Here is an 18,286-nt window from a genome sequence, read left to right as displayed (position 1 = left end):
CTGAAGTATAATCACTTCTTTGTGTGTTTCTGTAGAATTTAGATTTGCTAAGTGCATAGTTATTTCAGTGGGAAGCAGATAAAACCCGTATGCTTTCTTTATTTGGAATGGAAAATGATCTTCATGTTAGATACACATTTATCTGCCTGTGCAGTAGATCCCTAGTTTCAGTTTATTTCTGACTTTTCCAGTGCTGGTATATATTATCTTGTCTTTATACAGGGGTGTGCAAAAGTAGTTTAACAGCTGTGAGTACATGAAACACAGAGTTTATTCTTGTGTTATTATTATTATTGTGTTATTTATGTAGTACAACTGTAAACCTATTTTTACCCACCCTGTACTTTGAAGCTGCAATTTACAGAATTTACAATCTTACTAGTTGGCTTTGAAAAAGCAAGATTGAAATCTTTCTGACATCTTTAACAGTCTCATTTTCTTTATGCTTAATCTAACTGCAGGCTTTGTCATATGAAATTTTATTTCATGAAAAATATGAATAAAGTAAGATTAATGTATTTTCTGAAAGTCTTAATCATTTATCAATAGACATTTCATAATGAAGGTTGAACAGACTTATTTTTATTTCTTTTTTAGAGACATTAAAAAAATAGTTAAGTACCAAAAGTCTAATATTTAATTGTGTTTACAGAACTCAGCGTAGCCTGAATGGTCCTTTTGCTCCAGGGCTGGAGATCACTTCTAAGCTATTTATAGTGTCACATGATGGGAAGTTGCTTTTCAGTGCTGGACACTGGGATAATAGCATTCAAGTGATGTCACTTACAAAAGGCAAAATTATTTCACACAATATCAGACATATGGGTAAGCATTAACGTTCTTTTCCACCCCAAACACACAAATGTCTCTTTTTTCTAACTATAGAAGTGTAAAAAAAAAAAAAAGTAGTACATACTTCTTAGAAAAAACATCACATTTTACCTTTGAAGCTGAGTGAAATTTTTGATGAAGTGTTCTGAATATTGTATGCTTTGTTTCAGAGCGTCAATAATATATTTTGGGTATATTAAGCACCATATAAATTAAACAATTTTATAGTGTGTTAAAGGTGTTAGGCTAAGTCTTTTTAAAAAAATTATTGATAGAAATAAGAATTTTGAGACAATGGTAAAAAAAATCTGTCATAGTTGAATAAATAAATCAACTGCCCTATTACTTTGTTAATAGTAAAACATGAAGGAGGGAAAATTGTTGAATTCTTTAACCTGGTACTTCTTAGTGTTTTGGTGTTCAGTATAAGAAAACGAGTGGATTTTCCCCTAATAAACGTAATAAGAAAAGGAATAGAGTCTGGTACTAATTCTGTACCAGTGACTTCTAAGATATCACTTAACTGAGATTTTTACAATTGAGGAAAAATGTATTTTATATTGTGACTCTATGGTGTAATGTGCACTATGTTGGTTAAGGTCACATTATATAGGATTGCAGTTCCCAGTGGGAGTGGAAGGTGAATGGGGATGAGTGAGCAGAGAAGCGGATCAAAATTTACCGGGGCTTTATTTTAAGCTACCGGGCCTCCTACCAAGATTCTGATAGGCATTTCCCCACCCCATGCCTACACTTCACCCTCAAAGAAAGGTGACCTCAAAAAAAGCTCTTATGTGATTTTAATACTGCTCCTTTTCAGTGTCACTCTTTCCCAATGATTTTCCAATGCCAGTCCTATATTTCTCCATTAGAACAACTGATTTAGTAATAGTTTGAGCATAAAGTAAAATTACCCTGTTCTGTTCCAGCAAAACCAAGCCATTTTATTGAAAAAAATCTTTTTTTTTCTTAACAGATATTGTGACTTGTTTAGCTACAGATTACTGTGGAATACATTTGATTTCTGGTTCCAGAGATACTACATGTATGATATGGCAGATAACACAACAGGTAGTTATGCATTTAAATACTCTATTTAGATCCGAGATTCACCTTGGGAATACTGTTGAAATGTTCTAACAGAATAGGGAGTTGTTCTCTGGCATTGAATGATTATTTGAGCTCCTTTGCATTTTTTACCCTCATTCTGCCCTGTTCTAAATTACCATCACATTTTCCCCTATGTTTATTGTCTCTTTCTTGACCTTTTATCCCCTCTTATTTTCCAGAAACTCCTCTTTGTTAACCTCTTCTAGGAAAACAAGTGTTTTTCTTGTCCTGTTAACATAATATTCCTATTTTCCTTTCAGTGGGACTGCTAGAAATTACAGATTTATAATTTTCATCAGCCTTATTTTACTCTCATAATAATGTTTGTTCAAAGAAGTATCTTTTTTATTTATAGCTTCTGAACTTTCTACCTTGTCTAATAGCCTTTTTCCTTCTCCAGATTTATAAAAGTATTAACTAAAAATTCTTTTGTAATACTTTTCTTGCTTTACATTTCAATATTTACTTCATTGATAAATAATTTTTCTATGTTATGTAATATGTAATATTATATATAATATATGCACATATTCTATAGAATATAGAACCTCAGAATTGAAATTATAAAATAGCATTTTAAGATGAAAGGGAGATTGTATGGAAGAATCAAACAGATTAAAATCATAAATCCAAAGCAGAAACAGTAAAGAGCAGATTTGATGTGGCTAAAAATAATATTATCATGGAAGATAGAATTAATGTAGTAATCAAAGTGAATACAAATGTAAAAACAAAATAATTAAAGCAATTAGAAAAAGAATTGCTATAAAAATCAGAGAATTTAGCTTAAAGATGACTGACATCCTTGAAATAGGTACTCCAAAAAATGAAAAAGAGAAAGTATTCAGAAATATAATACAAAAAGTTTCTTTGAAGTGAAGGGATAATAATCTATAGATGAAAAGGGGAAACAATATACCTGTTAAAATTAATCCAAAATAATTAACTTTGAAACTATTCAGATTGTTTTTGAGCTACCAAAGATTGAGAATAATTTGACAACCTAAGGAGAAACAAGAATGAGTCCTGTGAACAGAATCAGTGGTAAGAACTAGTTGCAATGTTAGTTTGTAATTAAACAGTTTAAATACAGCATAAATCTTTTAATAGAAAATAGCCTACAAGAAAATTACCTTTGCTTTTCTCTTTTAATATTAGGGAGGTGTTCCTGTGGGCTTAGCATCTAAACCCTTTCAGATTCTGTACGGACACACTGATGAGGTACTGAGTGTCGGCATCAGCACTGAGCTAGATATGGCAGCGTCAGGATCAAGGGTAAGATTTCACCTTTAAGAAATGCTAATTTTTTCTATAAATTTAGAAGATTATATATATGTATATATATCCACTGAGGTTTTTTAAAAATTGATTTTAGGAGAGAGAGGAAGGCAGGGAGAGAGAGAGAGAGACATCTATGTGAGAGAAACATTGGTTGGTTGCCTCCCATGTGCTCCCTGACTGGGGATAGAAACTGCTACCTAGGTGCATGCCCTGACCTGGAAATGAACCTGAAACCTTTAGTTGTACAGGATGATACTCCAACCAACTGAGCCACCCAGCCAGGGCTAGAGCAATATTTGTATTTAATTTTTTTGTAGGGGATTTGATAAAATTATAGAAATTTTTTACTATGAGTAGGACTTTGCAAAATTAGAAGACTTGCAAAAAGAACAAACTTAAAGAGAATTTTATTTGGGGAATTTACTGGTCTTATTAAGGGTAACAGGGCATTTTATGAAATAAAATACTGTTTGGAATTTCATGATTGGAATTTTTCCACATCTGTCCTTGATGGAATAATCACTTTCTCAGTTTCTTTCCTATATTTCTTTATTCAGCCCACTTCTTTTATTTTCTATTTTGGTGTCTTTTTTATTTGTCTTTATCATTTTCTAATATTTTCTGTGTGTAGGATGGCACTGTGATTATACATACTATTCAGAAAGGTCAGTACATGAGGACTTTACGACCACCTTGTGAGAGTTCTCTGCTCGTGACCATTCCCAATTTGGCTATATCTTGGGAAGGACATATTGTCATCTATTCCAGCATTGAAGAAAAGACCACCCTCAAGGTATCTAACAGTTTCATGCAATAGGGCTATACTATAAGCTTGTCTTCCCCTTCCCACATTATTTATATGAAATATTTTGAGGAAGGAAAGAAGACCATATTTTTAAAAGGTTGTTTTCCTTTCATCATTCGATTTGTTCATTCCTTACCATTACCTTACCCTGTCACAATCTTGGCCTCATAGTTGTATCTTGTTTTAGGGATTTCTATTGGCCTATATATGATTTCAAAAATAATTTCTGATTATGTGGGACTTCATAAGCTTAAGTGGATATTATAACCAAATTAAATTTTTTTTGCCAAGGCAAGGTATAAATAAACAAGACATGAATTTTATGTTTCCTTTCAGTGATAAAACTTTTTAAAAATTAAGAGAATCTATTTTGTTTTAAGAATGTAGAGTTTTTTTGGACTGGGTGAGATTTTAATTCTTTTGAAGGAGTAGGAGTTCTTATTTAATATTTATATACTTGGTGGTTTGATAATATTGTCTACACACTTTCTCTTTAAATATAACCATGTGTTTCTTTCAGTGTTTTACCCGCTAACCATTCAGTTATAGTCATAGTTTATTAGTATTAAAACTCCATTTTAAATTGAGATCATTAAATTGTCTTCATCTAATCTTTGCAGGATAAGGATGCATTGCATCTGTTTTCTGTAAATGGAAAGTATCTAGGGTCTCAAGTCCTGAAGGAACAAGTATCAGATATATGCATAATTGGAGAACACATTGTCATGGGTAGTTTACAAGGGTTCCTGTCCATAAGAGACCTCCACAGGTAAATAATAAGAATTATTGAAGTATCACTTTAAAAAGGATAGTACTTTCGACCTAGAGTGAAAATCAGCAGTGTAAAGTTTCTAATCTTTTGATTTGTCATTTATTATGAATGTGTCTTTTTTGGCAAGTATGAAAAAAATGAGGAAGCTAATTTATTCCTGGATTAGTAAGTGAAATATAGATGTACATTTTTTAAATGTAGAAAATTTTATGCTATATATATTTTACCACAATTTAAAAAATTTTTAAAAATATCCAGAAAGTGCCAACCCTGGATTATAGATTTGGAAATTTGTCCAATTACAGTTTGAATTTTTACAAACTAAAGTTAGCCTTTAAAAAAATAATTTTTAAATTGTGGTAAAACAAACTAAAGTATTTTATTTTATTATTATTTTTTTAATCCTCACCCGAGCATATTTTTTCTCAGAGAGAGTGGACGGGGGAGACAGAGACAGAGAAACAGAAACATCCATGTGAGAGAGACACATTGAGTGGTTGCTTCCCGCTCGTGCCCTGACTTGGGCCCAGCCTGCAATCGAGTTACGTTCCCTTGGCTGGAATCAAACCCAGGACCCTCAGTCTGAAGGCTGATGCTCTAACCACTGAGCAAAATCAGCTAGGGCCAAACTAAAGTATTTTAAAGGCTAATGTATCTGTTTATGATTATGTGTGTGGATAACATTAGTGGAGAATCTTGTTTAATACAGTGAAGGAGAAGGGTGTTTGAATAGTGGTTATGTTTTGTTTCCTTTATGCTCACATACATTCTTTTTTTTTCTCTTTATAAAAAATTGTAGCTTATTTATATTCCTCAAACTATCTTGGCCTTTCCCAAAACCTTTTTTTATGAATTATTTCCTGATTCAAGATGTTCTGTCTTATTGCATTCAATCAGAATCACTCTTTAACCAACATCCCTTTCTATTTTTGTATTTTTCCTTCTCATTTTTATCTTTCATCTCTGGTAGAGCATTGAGTCCCCATTCTAATCACATTGTTCCAGCGTTTTGTTTTACAACCCTTATTTCAAAATATTGTTAAGAAAATCCCAAATTAGAAAAAATTAATGGGATATTTTAGCAGGTTAGTGTAGAACGTATTAATTACATCATAGAATTCTTAATTTTCTATAAAAGCTGTGGGCATTTTTCATAATGGCATGTTATATTTCATAGCATATTTTAAATATTTATTATTTTACACTCTATATGTTTTATGTATTATATATATCTTTTAAGACAAAGTAAATAGAACAATTTTACTGACTTTCTCCTCCCACATACATATTTTTTGAGCTTTTGCCCTTTTTATCCAACTTTAACTTGCTAGTCAACAAGATAAAAATTGTTTAGTGAGAGTTCATATGTTTGGTTAGAAGAAAAACATGTTGGGAATAAAGAAAAGATCTGTTAAGTGTTTTAAGTAATGCTATAAATGTGGACCCTTGTGTGAGGCACTCAGACTTTTTGAACCTAAATCCCAGATGTGCAATATTAAAATGCAGAACTAGATCATCATTAAGTTAACTTCCAGGTATAAAATTCTAAGAATCTATTATATACCCATGTAATTATGTGTGTGGTTTTGTTTTCTCTCCTAGTTTGACTCTCAGCATCACCCCATTAGCCATGAGAATGCCTATCCACTGTGTTTGTGTAACCAAAGAATACAGCCATATTCTGGTAGGATTAGAAGATGGAAAATTGATTGTAGTGGGTGTTGGCAAGCAGGCTGAGGTAAAACCTAGTTAAGAATTTCATTTCCCATACTCTGGGGGATTCTTTTGGTTCTCCTTTGTTCCAATTGAATTAAAAAATATCTGTTATAGATAAAGAAATTTTAAAAATTTGATATTTCAAAGGACTATGAAAAAGGGGTTAAAGTTAGTATTAAAGAATGATGCTTATGTTATGATATAATTGAAAGCACACATTTAACAGTTTCCATGTGTCACTCTATGTGAATAAGAAAGTTCTTTTATTCTCTATCTTCCCAAATATAGATTTAAGACCACTTCTTGGATTTTTAGTATATATAAGCCTCTATAAAAAAATGAAATCTAGATTCAAACAATAGAACCACTTTATTTTCATATTAGCTTTATTTATAATAATCTCAAATTGGAAATAATTCAGATGTCTGTCAACAGGGAAGTAAATAAATTTGAGATAACTGTACAATGGAATACTTCCCAGCAATAAAAGGAACAAACTATTGAAACATGTAACAACATAAATTTTAAACTTATGATGCATAGTGATAGAAGGCGGACATAAAAGAGCGCATACTAAATGATTCCATTTATATGAAGTTCAAGAACATGCAAAACTAATCTGTATAAAACTGTATTTCAACGAATACTCAGTATGATTGTGTATCAGTTGTCCTTTTGTAAAAGCAAAAGGACATCATTTTTTACTTGGAACTACAAGTATCCGCATATAATTTGCTAATTCTCCATGAATTTTCTGTAGTCACTGTGAATTTATTTGCCAATAGCTTATCAATTACTGAACATTCAGATATCATAAATGTAACACTGTTCTTGAAAACTTAGTAGCAGGCACTCCACGTAATTTAGTGATTATTCTAGAAAATGTATTGAGCATCAAATTAAGCATTATGAATTTTTATTGATATAATTGATCTTTTCTGAGAAATCTAAAATATGACATCTGTAGTGGTTATTTCAAGAGAAGATATTACTGAATATAATGTCAGTGGTTAATAAACTATCACAAATAATGGGAACTGTTTTGTTTCATAAATATTTTAAGATTTCATTAGTCGTATTCTTTTTCAGGATATTATTTAAACACAAGATAGGTTTTATTAAAGTGACTGCAACAATATTTTGTTTTGGATGTAACAGTCCCCCAGTGTCAGTAACACTATATTTTGGTATTTCACTTGTATTTAAAACATTTTAAGCATTCTTTCATTCAACAAACAGTAAAGTTTCTTGATTAATACATTTCCTAAATAAATAGTGCCCTCCTGTCTTCTGCTAATGAGATTGCTTAAAAATTCTGCCCAGATGTTACTCTTTGACTATGCTTCACTCCCTATAGTTTATTCAGTTGCCTTTAAATTTGCCTGCGCTCCCCCTCACCTTAAGTAATTTGTCAGTTTCTGATTGTACTGAAGTTTTAAAAATTAAATGACCATTTTCTTTAAAACTTAATTGGGGGAAAAATGCCTAAGCAGTTTCATTTTATAGGCTTAAATCAATGTTATGTAATATTTACCAAATAAGTATTTTGTCCTCTTGGAAGACTTATGTAGTCTACAACACAACCTAAATTGTGTGTAGATTTTGAATAAAAGTATTTTTTATATTTTTGGATGTATTAGCTTAATTATTGATCAACTTTGGTAAATAATTGAATATTAGAATCTTGTTATATGACAGTGTAGAAATTAAATAGATGAGTAGTTATGAAAAATTTCTATCTTAAGATCTATTTTTCCCTAAAAGATAAAAATCTTGATGTGTATTTTAAAAACATGTATCAGTTTTATATACTATACTGTCAGTATGAAATTTCATATTTATAAATTAGATAGTAAAGTGGTAATAGATTAATGGAAATTCGTTTCTGGAAATACATCTGGAAACAAAAATGCAAAATAAGCATGGCATAGTGTCTTTGCATGAGGCTTGCCTTTTATCACTCCAGTAAATGTACACTGGAAAAGTAAGCATTTCAAAAGGGCGGCAGATAAATCACCATTTAAAAGTAGAAAGTAATTGCAATAAATCATATAGTTAGGTTGAGAAATGTTTCCCATGTGGCTTTTATATTTTTCCCTACCTAGAAGTCTAAGCATTTTTAGAGGGGCATTTATTCACTGATTCAATTAATATTTAATAAAAATAATATTTAGTTAATAATTGTTATATGCTGAGAAGTGTGCTAAGTGGTTTAAATCTTATGGTGGACAAAATGTGATTCTTACCATCAAAGGATTTATGCTCTTCTTGTTTTCTAAATTACTTTTTAAAATTTTATCATTAAATAATTTTTGAAATTTTTATATCAAATATTAAAAATTTATTTTCATTGAAACATATTACTTCTTATTGTAATTAGCATTAATAGTACTGCATACAAGAGGAGAAAAATCTCAAACCTATGTATCTTCTTAGCTAGATTAAATATAATTTGAAAAGACCATTTTAATGAAGTGAAAAATATTTTTGTTAATGTAAAGTAAGGCAGTCTGGTAAATTTGATATAATTGGGACATATTTAATTTAATAATTTCCATGTTGGTGTTAGACTATTCTCAACTGAAAGACATTCAACTTAGGGAAACCTTTCTTTATTCATCAAGAATCATTAAAATGTTAATGATTCTGCTAACAACTTATTTTCTGCATTCTACAAAATTAATGTCATCTTTATCAATTTTATTTATTGTTTTTTTTCCTTCCTTAATAATATTTATTCTCCATTTCTCTGGATTATTTTAAACAGATGCGTTCAGGTCAGCTTTCTAGAAAATTGTGGGGATCTAGCAAGCGGCTCAGCCAGATTTCATCGGGAGAAACTGAGTATAATACTCAAGATTCCAACTGATTGTCATTTCCATCTTATGTCATGGGTAATTGAAACTTGATTTACTGCTTTGTCACTTTAACCACATCTCTCAACTATGTGAAATGTTTCGGGGCTTTCATCCCTGAAAATCAGTTTGGGCTTACCAAAATTTGGTATGATATATGTATAAAGATGTCAGCTGTATTATAATTCACTTAAAACTTTTCTGGTTAACATTATTGAATCCAATCTTTTAAACTAATTCTTGGTCCCCAGTATGATAGATTTGAGAAAATACACTTAATTAGAGTTAGTGGTCCATTCTAATGATCATTAGATCCATTTTTAAAAACGAACTTCTAAAAATGAAGAAGTTAGATTTAATATGCTTATAATTCTAAACAGCAGTATTTAAGGTATATCTAATAAAGGAGTACAGATAACAAGACAGTTGAAAGACATGGCTTTTAATATATTTTAGTTAATAATTTTCCTATTTACTGACCACCAAACTAAAAAAAAAATCAATTTACTTGTGGAACTCCTGATTGGAAGTAATATTTTAAAGGTATTTGTTGTGTATTTGGATTTTCAAAACTCAGTATAAATTCCAGGTTTTCATGATAAGTTGAAAATAAGACTATTGAAACTGGTACATTGGCTAATTCCACTACTACTTAGCACATTACTAGTAAAATTTTATTGAAATGTATTATTATTCTTAAATAATAAAAGTTGAGTAGGAATAAGAGAAACTAGAGATACAAAGTACTGGTTATGATTTTGACGGGTTCTTTCCATAGCATTTGCAGCACAGTTTATTTCTGCAAAGTTCAAAATTTCTTGACTTTTTCTTTACTAAGCAAATACTCTGTTTTCCCGTGATAATTAGAATACTTAGCAATAATACTCAAATATATTACATTTCTCAGTAGGTCTTCCACGTGATAGATGAATGAATGGAAAAGACATGTATAACTTAAACTAGTCATTTGGATATAGTAATTTTTAAAAATACAGATTTCTATTTCATGTTATGTATAACTTTTAGGATTACAGTTATTTTTATTATGCAGAGGTAAATGTTATATTATGCTTTATTATTCAAGATTTTATACTAAAAAGCTGGTAGATTTATTTTGTAATTCAAAAAGAGTGTTAAACCTAGTGCTTTCATAAGGTCATCTTTTGAGTTAGGTCAGAAAGCTTTTACAATTCTGAGTGTCCTTAATTTGAGATTCCATGGGTTTGGGGGCATTTATGAGTCCCCTGAGATTGTGTGAAAATTTTGTGTGTTTACATTCTTTTCAGGAATGAATGGTTGAATGGCTTTTTTAAAGGGGTCTGTGATCAGGACAAAAAGAATATTTTCCACACTAATAGCTTCTTAAAATAAGAATATTCTTTTTCATTCCACAAATCATAGGTTTCCTTATATCCAATTGTCATCTCAATTGAATCTTTGAAAAGTTTCCCCTTTGCAGTTCTTCTCTCCTGTTGCCCGCAATATCTACTACCCTTTTCTTTATAACTCTATGAGTTAGTAAAAATTTATAAGAAGTAAATGATTCTGTGTAGGGAAGCTTTTTGAGTACATTCAGTCTGAGTCTGGATTAATAAAAGGTTATATACTAGAAGAATTTCTTCCTAATTATTTTAAATCCTGTTTTATTCAGTAAAAAACAGTTATGTTTGAGGTAAATAACACTGAAATAAATTGGTGCAGCAACTGTAAAATAGAACATATAAATGTGAAGGTTTCCTTTTTGAGGAATTTGTGGTGAAAATGTCTCAAAACAAGTCAGTAGAGAGAATTATGACTTATTCCTTTTATTAGTTTGTCATTCTATTTTAATTTTAATTTTACATTTTTAGGAAGTTTCAAGTTAGCAGAACTAACATGATTGATTTTTGGCATTTTAAATGTTAATCTGTGAAAAAACCACAACTTTTAAAATTAAAACTTTGGAACTTTTACTTATTCAGATATTTTGGTATAAGGATGTCTTCTTTATTTTTAAGGCCACTTAATACAGGTTTTGGAAATTATTTTGAATGCTTATAAGTTATAAAAAGTTTAATTTAGATTACCAAGGGAAAATTAAAATTTATGGTTTTTTTACTTTGCTGCTTTCTAGATGGAGCAACTGAATAAGCAGTATTCATTTTATAGCACAAACAGGCAGCTTTGTTCACACTAAAACAGATACCCTACTTACACTAACAGTAGATGTGCAGAGCAGTGGAATTATACCTTTTATTACTCTGTCCAAAAAGTAAAAACCCAAAATGTAGAATTTTGAGGAAAATCTTTGAGAATACTAGCAACAGTCTAGAGGAACAGAACTTAAAGCCTATCTATTAAAATAAGCAAATATAGTGGAACCATTGGTTAAATAATATATTTCTCTTTTAAATAGTTTAGTCCAATGAATTAAAAATCACTATATAAAATCACTGGAAAGATATACTTTGGGAGATTCTGGTGTATTTAGATGATATCCATAGAAATTGTTTCTATATTATATAATGGGAAATATTAATATCATTAGAATGGACTAACAGGTGGACATTTCAGTTAATGAATATAATATCTCAACTTGGCTGTTATAAAGTCTGCAGAACTTTTCATTTGTCTTTGTTTCTTGACACTGGTGATGATGGAAATAAAATTCTCAGCATCCTGTTGATTAGGAGAGATTTATAATAAGATGATTTTACTTTTAGAAAGTGAGGTCAAGTATGAAAACATACAATAGCTGTGTTCACTTAGAAAATAAAGAGGCTTTATAAGCCTTTTTCCAACTCTCCCCAGTTAGTATTCTGTCATTTTCTTAGTTAAAATTAGAGGAGAGAAGATAAAATAAATCATGGCATGAAAATTAGGAAAGTATATAAAAATGAAACTTGGTTAGTTGGTTTAAAATATTTTAAGCTTGGGCCCTGGCTGGATAGCTCAGTTGGTGAGAGTGTTATCCGGATACGCCAAAGTTGTGGGTTTGATGCCCGGTCAGGACACATACAAGAATCAACCAATGAGTGCATAAAAAAGTGGAACAACAGATTGATGCTTCTCTCTCTCTTTCTCTCTAAAATCAATAGTTAAAAATATTTTAAGCTTGTAAAGCTCATGTCAGCTATGAATAAGTTTCTATTTTCTTTAGGTCGCAGTGCTTTTTTTAGGATGCATGCTTTCCTAGGAGAGAAAATGCCAAGTAGTCACTTGTCGTTAGTAAGGGACATCAGTAAGGTTCCCCCCCCCCCTTCTTTCTGTGTAAGATATATAAATATTCTTAAAGAACTGTTATTGCAAATCAGTTTTATGCTTCTGAAGGAATAAGTGTATCCTCATACTTAATTAGAATTTCGATGTGAAAGTTGAACCTTAACCCAAGATTTTTTTGTATTTTTCTTGAATAAGAATAGGCAAAGAAAATTTTAACTTGAATACCAGATTTTTATTTAATGATGGACTCATGGTCTTTGTCTTTAAGTATATTTTATATTGTTACTACTGAAGAAATCACTAATGGAAATCTTTTAATTGAATTTAAAGATGTTAGCACCTTTTATATATTTATATTTAAAAAGAAGTAGCACTGTCTTTATCACCTTTCCAAGGAAAGATGAAAGTTTATGGACTATATTATATAAATATTAAATAATATAATTTGTAATAGTGTGTGGGGGGTGAAGGTTGGTCTCTTCAAATACATCATTAAAGTTGTCTTCCATAAATACATTCTTAAACCTGTCTTTGGGATATAGTTTTTGGGTGATATAAGAAATGAAATATGTTCTTTTTCTTTCTAAATCTAATCTGTTTTCCTTTATCAGCCAGTGACATAGCTTATCCTAATTACTGTTCCTCTCATCAACTGAAACTGTTCATTCCCAGTAAATGAACAGTCTTAAGCATTTTTATCACTCTATCAACAAATATCAACTCTCAATATTCTTTTTGCTTAATTCATTTATCATATATATTCAACATCTGATTTGTCTTAACCTTGACCATATGTATAACATTGTTCTGGAGAGTTTTCCTTCATCAGAGTCCCAGTGGTACTCTTTCTGATGACATCCTGCAGTGCCAATGTATTGTTACCATTGTTTCGCTGTGATTAAAGTGTTGGCCACAACCTTCTTTAATCTGAATTTAGCATTTTCTAGGCCAGTGTTTCTTTCTTTTTTTCTTATTTAATTCTCACCCGAGGATATGATTTGATTGATTTTTAGAGAGAGAGAGGGAGGTGGGGAGGGAGAGGGAGAAACATCGATGTGAAAGAGAAACATCAACATGAGAGAAACATTGATCAGTTGCCTCACGTACATCCCCAGACCAGGGATTAAACCCACAACCCAGGTATGTGCCCTGACTGGGAATCGAACCCACAACCTTTTTGGTGTACAGGATGATGCCCCAACCAATTGAGCCGCTGGCCAGGGCTAGGCCAGTGTTTCTTAATTGAGATTGCAGATGAGACTTACTGAAGTTTTATAAATATACAGAGGTCTAGGCACTACTCTGGACTTTCTGAATGACTTTTCTTGATGTTCTTCATATAAGATAAATTATGTCTCAGCATTATTATATTAAATCTTAAAATATTTTATTCTATAGAAATTCAGTTTTATAAATCAGATCTAATATTCAAAGGCTTATTTGAAAATAGTTTTAATCATTATCCTTGGAGACATTTTATCTAAAATTTGCTTGGAATGGGTTCTTTGTATTGCATGCTATAGAAACAATTAAATTTCCTTTTCAGTTGCATTATTATCATAAACCCTCTTCAGATTTTTCATATTTTAAACTTGCAACTAATGGTTGCCCTCAAAAGTATGTTTGCTTTTTATTCCTAGTGACTATCAGTGAATATTTGCATATTTGAATTAGGTAACATTTAAAAGTTTTAATAAAAAGTACGAGTAACCGAATGCTAGGTTTAAGAAATAGAATTAGATCTCTGTAACCTTGAAGCACTAGTAATCAATAGAATTTTCCTAGTTCAAAAGCATTGGATAAATTCCTTCCACTTCTGATGACTTTGGCAGGTATAGCTTCTGTATGGAAAAAATCTTTAATTCTTCATATGAAAAGTCCTCGTATTACAGAAAATGATTAACATTTAAGATATTTAGGCCTATACTGGAAATTGTTCAATTTTCTACAGTAATAATGTAAGGCCATCCTTGATTATAGGATTTAAGATTTTTTTCTTCAATATAAGAACCTTGTGTAAAAGTGACTATTATGAAATACTTTTCTGGTACGTTGTAGTAATTCTTCAGACACATGTTGGATTATCTCATATTTGTCATACGTGGATGATTTCTAAATACACTGCAGGATTTTGACCTATGAAGCTAATGGTTTTAGTGAAAAAAGATATAACTATTTACTTTTGTCTTAATGCCTATAATCTTAGGAACTGAAAATACAAAGGAAAAGAACAAGTAGAAAGTCACCAATTGAACTTGTTTTCCATGGTATAGTTTTAATATGTTTCCTTGGAAACTTATTTTGTAAATATTATCATAATAATAACAACACAATTTTGTCACTGAAAGAATTACCCATTCATTTTTCACAGTTGACTGTTAGTGGAGTTGTGTGTGTGTGTTTTCACTTATAATATAGCTGTCTTATTATTTTAATTTATAACTATTTTTGAGTGTAAAAAGTGATTTAATATTTGTAATACTGTTTTAATGTTGTGTTGTAATTTGAGAATAGAAGCGGTTAGGATTTAGGTGAGATTGGAAAATAATATTTTATTGATTAAAATATAACTTTTAAAAAAGAAGTCTTAATCCAGTTGGACCTTTAAAAATTTTATTTTGGTAAAAACATATTTAAATTTAATATGTATTAAAACTAGAGGTTCTCTGGTAGCCAGTGTACTAATTAATGTTAAAGTGCTATTTTTGATGTTCCTTCTCTTGGAAACATTTTCCCATATTCCATAAGCAGTGTGTTTTAAGATTTAGTGGGCTGACCTACGAAGTCAACAGATATTTCTTTTGCATTTTGGAGGGAAAAAAGTTATCTGTGCTAGACATTATTTTGCTCTTCAGAATGCTAAAATGATATTAATAAACACTTTAGAAACTGGTTCTGGTAAGGAAGAACCCGTTGTCAGACTTAACTGAAAAGAATTTCAACCTCTTAGTTTCTTATATAGGGATTAAAGAGAATAATTTTATTTTTTCCTTTGGGATTTTGATTGCCTTTTTTGGATAACATAAATTATTTAATTATAATAGTTTCTATACTTTTCCCAAAATTATGGCATATTACAGTAGATCTTACTGTTAAAAATCTTTTCTATTTTAGACTTTTTTCTTACTCTGTTTTTTGCAGCTTTCTGTGATTCATAAATACCATAACCAAAATTTTTTGTGGCTACTGTTTGTCTTATAGTTAGCTTTACATAAGAAAAATTGTTAGAAAACCATAGGGCTGGTCTGCTGTCTTCAGAAACTCCTAACAGATATGGCTTTTCTTCCCTTAACTGTTTGTTTTTAAAGACTTGAAGGAAAAATTTTGCAAAAAGTAACCAGAGAGCTAGCCAGACGTTCATTTTCTATTAGATGCATTGTTGTAGAAGTGCATCCATTAAGACAGAAAAATATCAAACAAATGATTTGTCTTTTACGTCAGTTTTTTGGGACCCAGGTTAAACAGAAGCATTTTAGTGTTACTACAGAAGGTGACAGTGACTTGAATATGTGTGTGTGTATACATGCATGCACAGTCATTTCAGAGGAAGATAGCTGAAAATTTGGAATTACATGTTAAAAAAACCTTCAAATTGTGCTGCTATTTAAATATTTAATTCAAAAAGTTATATAGTTATAAACGTTCCTTCTCTTTTTTTCTACTGGAATGGACCATGGAAAAGAATATTAAGCCTTATTTATATCTAATTATTGACTGTGCAAACTGTGACTCGGTGAATATTTGTATGCCAAAAAAGGTTTTAAAGTTGAGAAAGTTTTAAACTTAATAAAGATGTGTAAATAATTTTGATTAATATTCTCATTATAATGAAGTTACTGTTAATTTGGTGCAATACATTCTTCCCTTCCTCATCCTTTTAAAATTAAATGTATAAGATGTATGTTTTGTTTTGTTACATTGAGTGCTGGTTTAAAATTTTTCAATGTGTGTATATGAGCTAATGTTTTATTTGTTTCTGTACAGCATGATTGAAAATAATAATTGAAAATTTTGCACTTTTTTTAGTCCTTGGGAAATTTGTATTCTAACAGTTTTTAAGAATGTACATTTATTTTGTACATAGTTAGCTTTGTACATGAAAATGGATTTGAATCAAATTAAAAAATGATGCTACTTTCTTTGATTGATTTGTAATTCTCAATTCATAGAGTCTGATTACATCTTAACCTTGGCTAAGTTATTTGAGTAGGCAAGGAATTGAATACAGTATTTGTTAAGCAGCAAATTGATCTCTACTTCTTTCTCTTATGAGCAAAATTTCTTTTATAGTCCTTTGTGCATAAGATAAATGTTATGTTAATTGACCAGTTTTTGTCATATGTAACGACAGATATAAAGCTTTTAAAGCCATGTCAGAAACATGGTTACATTTCCTCCCCCAGAAAATGTTCATTAGCCAGAAATCACTTGTAGTTAACACTACATTAGGTTGGTATTTTATTTTACTTGTATTTTTTCTTTCATAATTAAAATATTTTATTTATCAACTTTTGGCAGTCTAAATGTTGACCTAGCCTTTCTGTTTTTGTTAAGCTTAACAGAACCTAATCCATAATAAGGCAGAACCCAAGCTCTGTTTCAGGTTCTTGATAGTACTTTTGTCTCTAGATCTAGAGTAACAGGACAGTAGAAATGAAAATCAACCTTTTTCTGGCCTAGCACCATCTATGTGCTATTCTTCACTTTAATTGCAGACACTTTGCTAGAATAGGAAACATCCTGCATTAATTCATCTGGTGAAATTGCTCAGTTACTGGACAATCCAAGCCAGGTCATTTACAGGTTTAATTATGGCCACTTTGCTTTTGTGATGTGAAATATGTCTGTAACACCATATCAAGCATCAAATAAATGTGTGTGTTTTACACAGTAATACTGGAGTCTACATATTTTTCACCATATATTTGGTTAATGATTAAATAATTTTAAAAAACTTTTTATTATGAATTTCTTACTGATTTTTAACTTTTTTCACTACTAAACTTTTAATGATTTTGAGTTTGTTAAATTCTTTTTTTAAAAAAATATATTTTTATCGATTTCAGAGGGAGGAAAGGAGAGGGAGAGAGAGAGACAGAAACATCAATGATAAGAGAGTCATTGATTGACTGCCTAGCCCACAACCCGGGCATGTGCCCTGACCAGGAATCAAACCCCGATCGCCTGGATCCTAGGCCGACGCTCAACCGCTGAGCCACGCTTGGCCGGGCGAGTTTATTAAATTCTTATAAAACTCTTTACTTACATAGTGTTCGGTGCATTTTCTAAATTTGTATCCATTCAGAGGCGATTCAATTGTAACTTTGAAGATTGGAAGAACTAGGGGAAGGCTACGGAAAAATTATGAATTCCCATTATCCATGCTTTAGTGATATAAAATTCTTTTTGAAAGTAGGTGCCTTCTTACATCATTCAGTTTTAACTTACAGCCCAAATCTTTTTTTTAAAGTATGTTTTTATTGATTTGAGAGAGAGGTAGGGTCCGAGAGAGGCAGAAACATCAATGCGAGTCATTGATCAGCAGCCTCCTGCACGCCCCCCACCAGGATTGAGCCTGCAACCCAGGCATGTGCCCTGACCAGGAATCGAACCTTGACCTCCTGGTTCATAGATAGAAGCTCAACCGCTGAGCCATGCAGGCCGGGCTAGCCCAAATTTTTTAACATATCATAGGTTTCAGAAGAAAAGTGTGTG

The 18,286-nt window shown here is 30.9% G+C and overlaps 1 protein-coding gene across 6 annotated transcripts in view; it reads left to right on the top strand.

Moving 5' to 3' along the window:
* Positions 1-17,465, top strand: part of NBEAL1 (neurobeachin like 1) — a 120,848-nt gene extending 103,383 nt beyond the window's left edge. For 4 of the 6 annotated variants that reach the window (XM_016208881.2, XM_016208882.2, XM_016208879.2 and 1 more), the window contains 7 exons: positions 653-825; positions 1,808-1,902; positions 3,100-3,216; positions 3,854-4,015; positions 4,648-4,796; positions 6,402-6,537; positions 9,283-17,465. In XM_016208881.2, coding sequence (XP_016064367.2) covers positions 653-825; positions 1,808-1,902; positions 3,100-3,216; positions 3,854-4,015; positions 4,648-4,796; positions 6,402-6,537; positions 9,283-9,384 — 934 coding nt within the window. In that variant the 3' untranslated portion in view covers positions 9,385-17,465. The other 2 variants (XM_016208884.2, XM_016208883.2) reach the window with 2 other exon arrangements.
* The last annotated feature ends 821 nt before the right edge of the window (positions 17,466-18,286 follow it).

Source organism: Miniopterus natalensis, chromosome 8 (assembly GCF_054644295.1).
Source record: "Miniopterus natalensis isolate mMinNat1 chromosome 8, mMinNat1.hap1, whole genome shotgun sequence".
Taxonomy (NCBI): domain Eukaryota; kingdom Metazoa; phylum Chordata; class Mammalia; order Chiroptera; family Miniopteridae; genus Miniopterus; species Miniopterus natalensis.
This window is presented reverse-complemented; position numbering and strand designations above follow the sequence as displayed.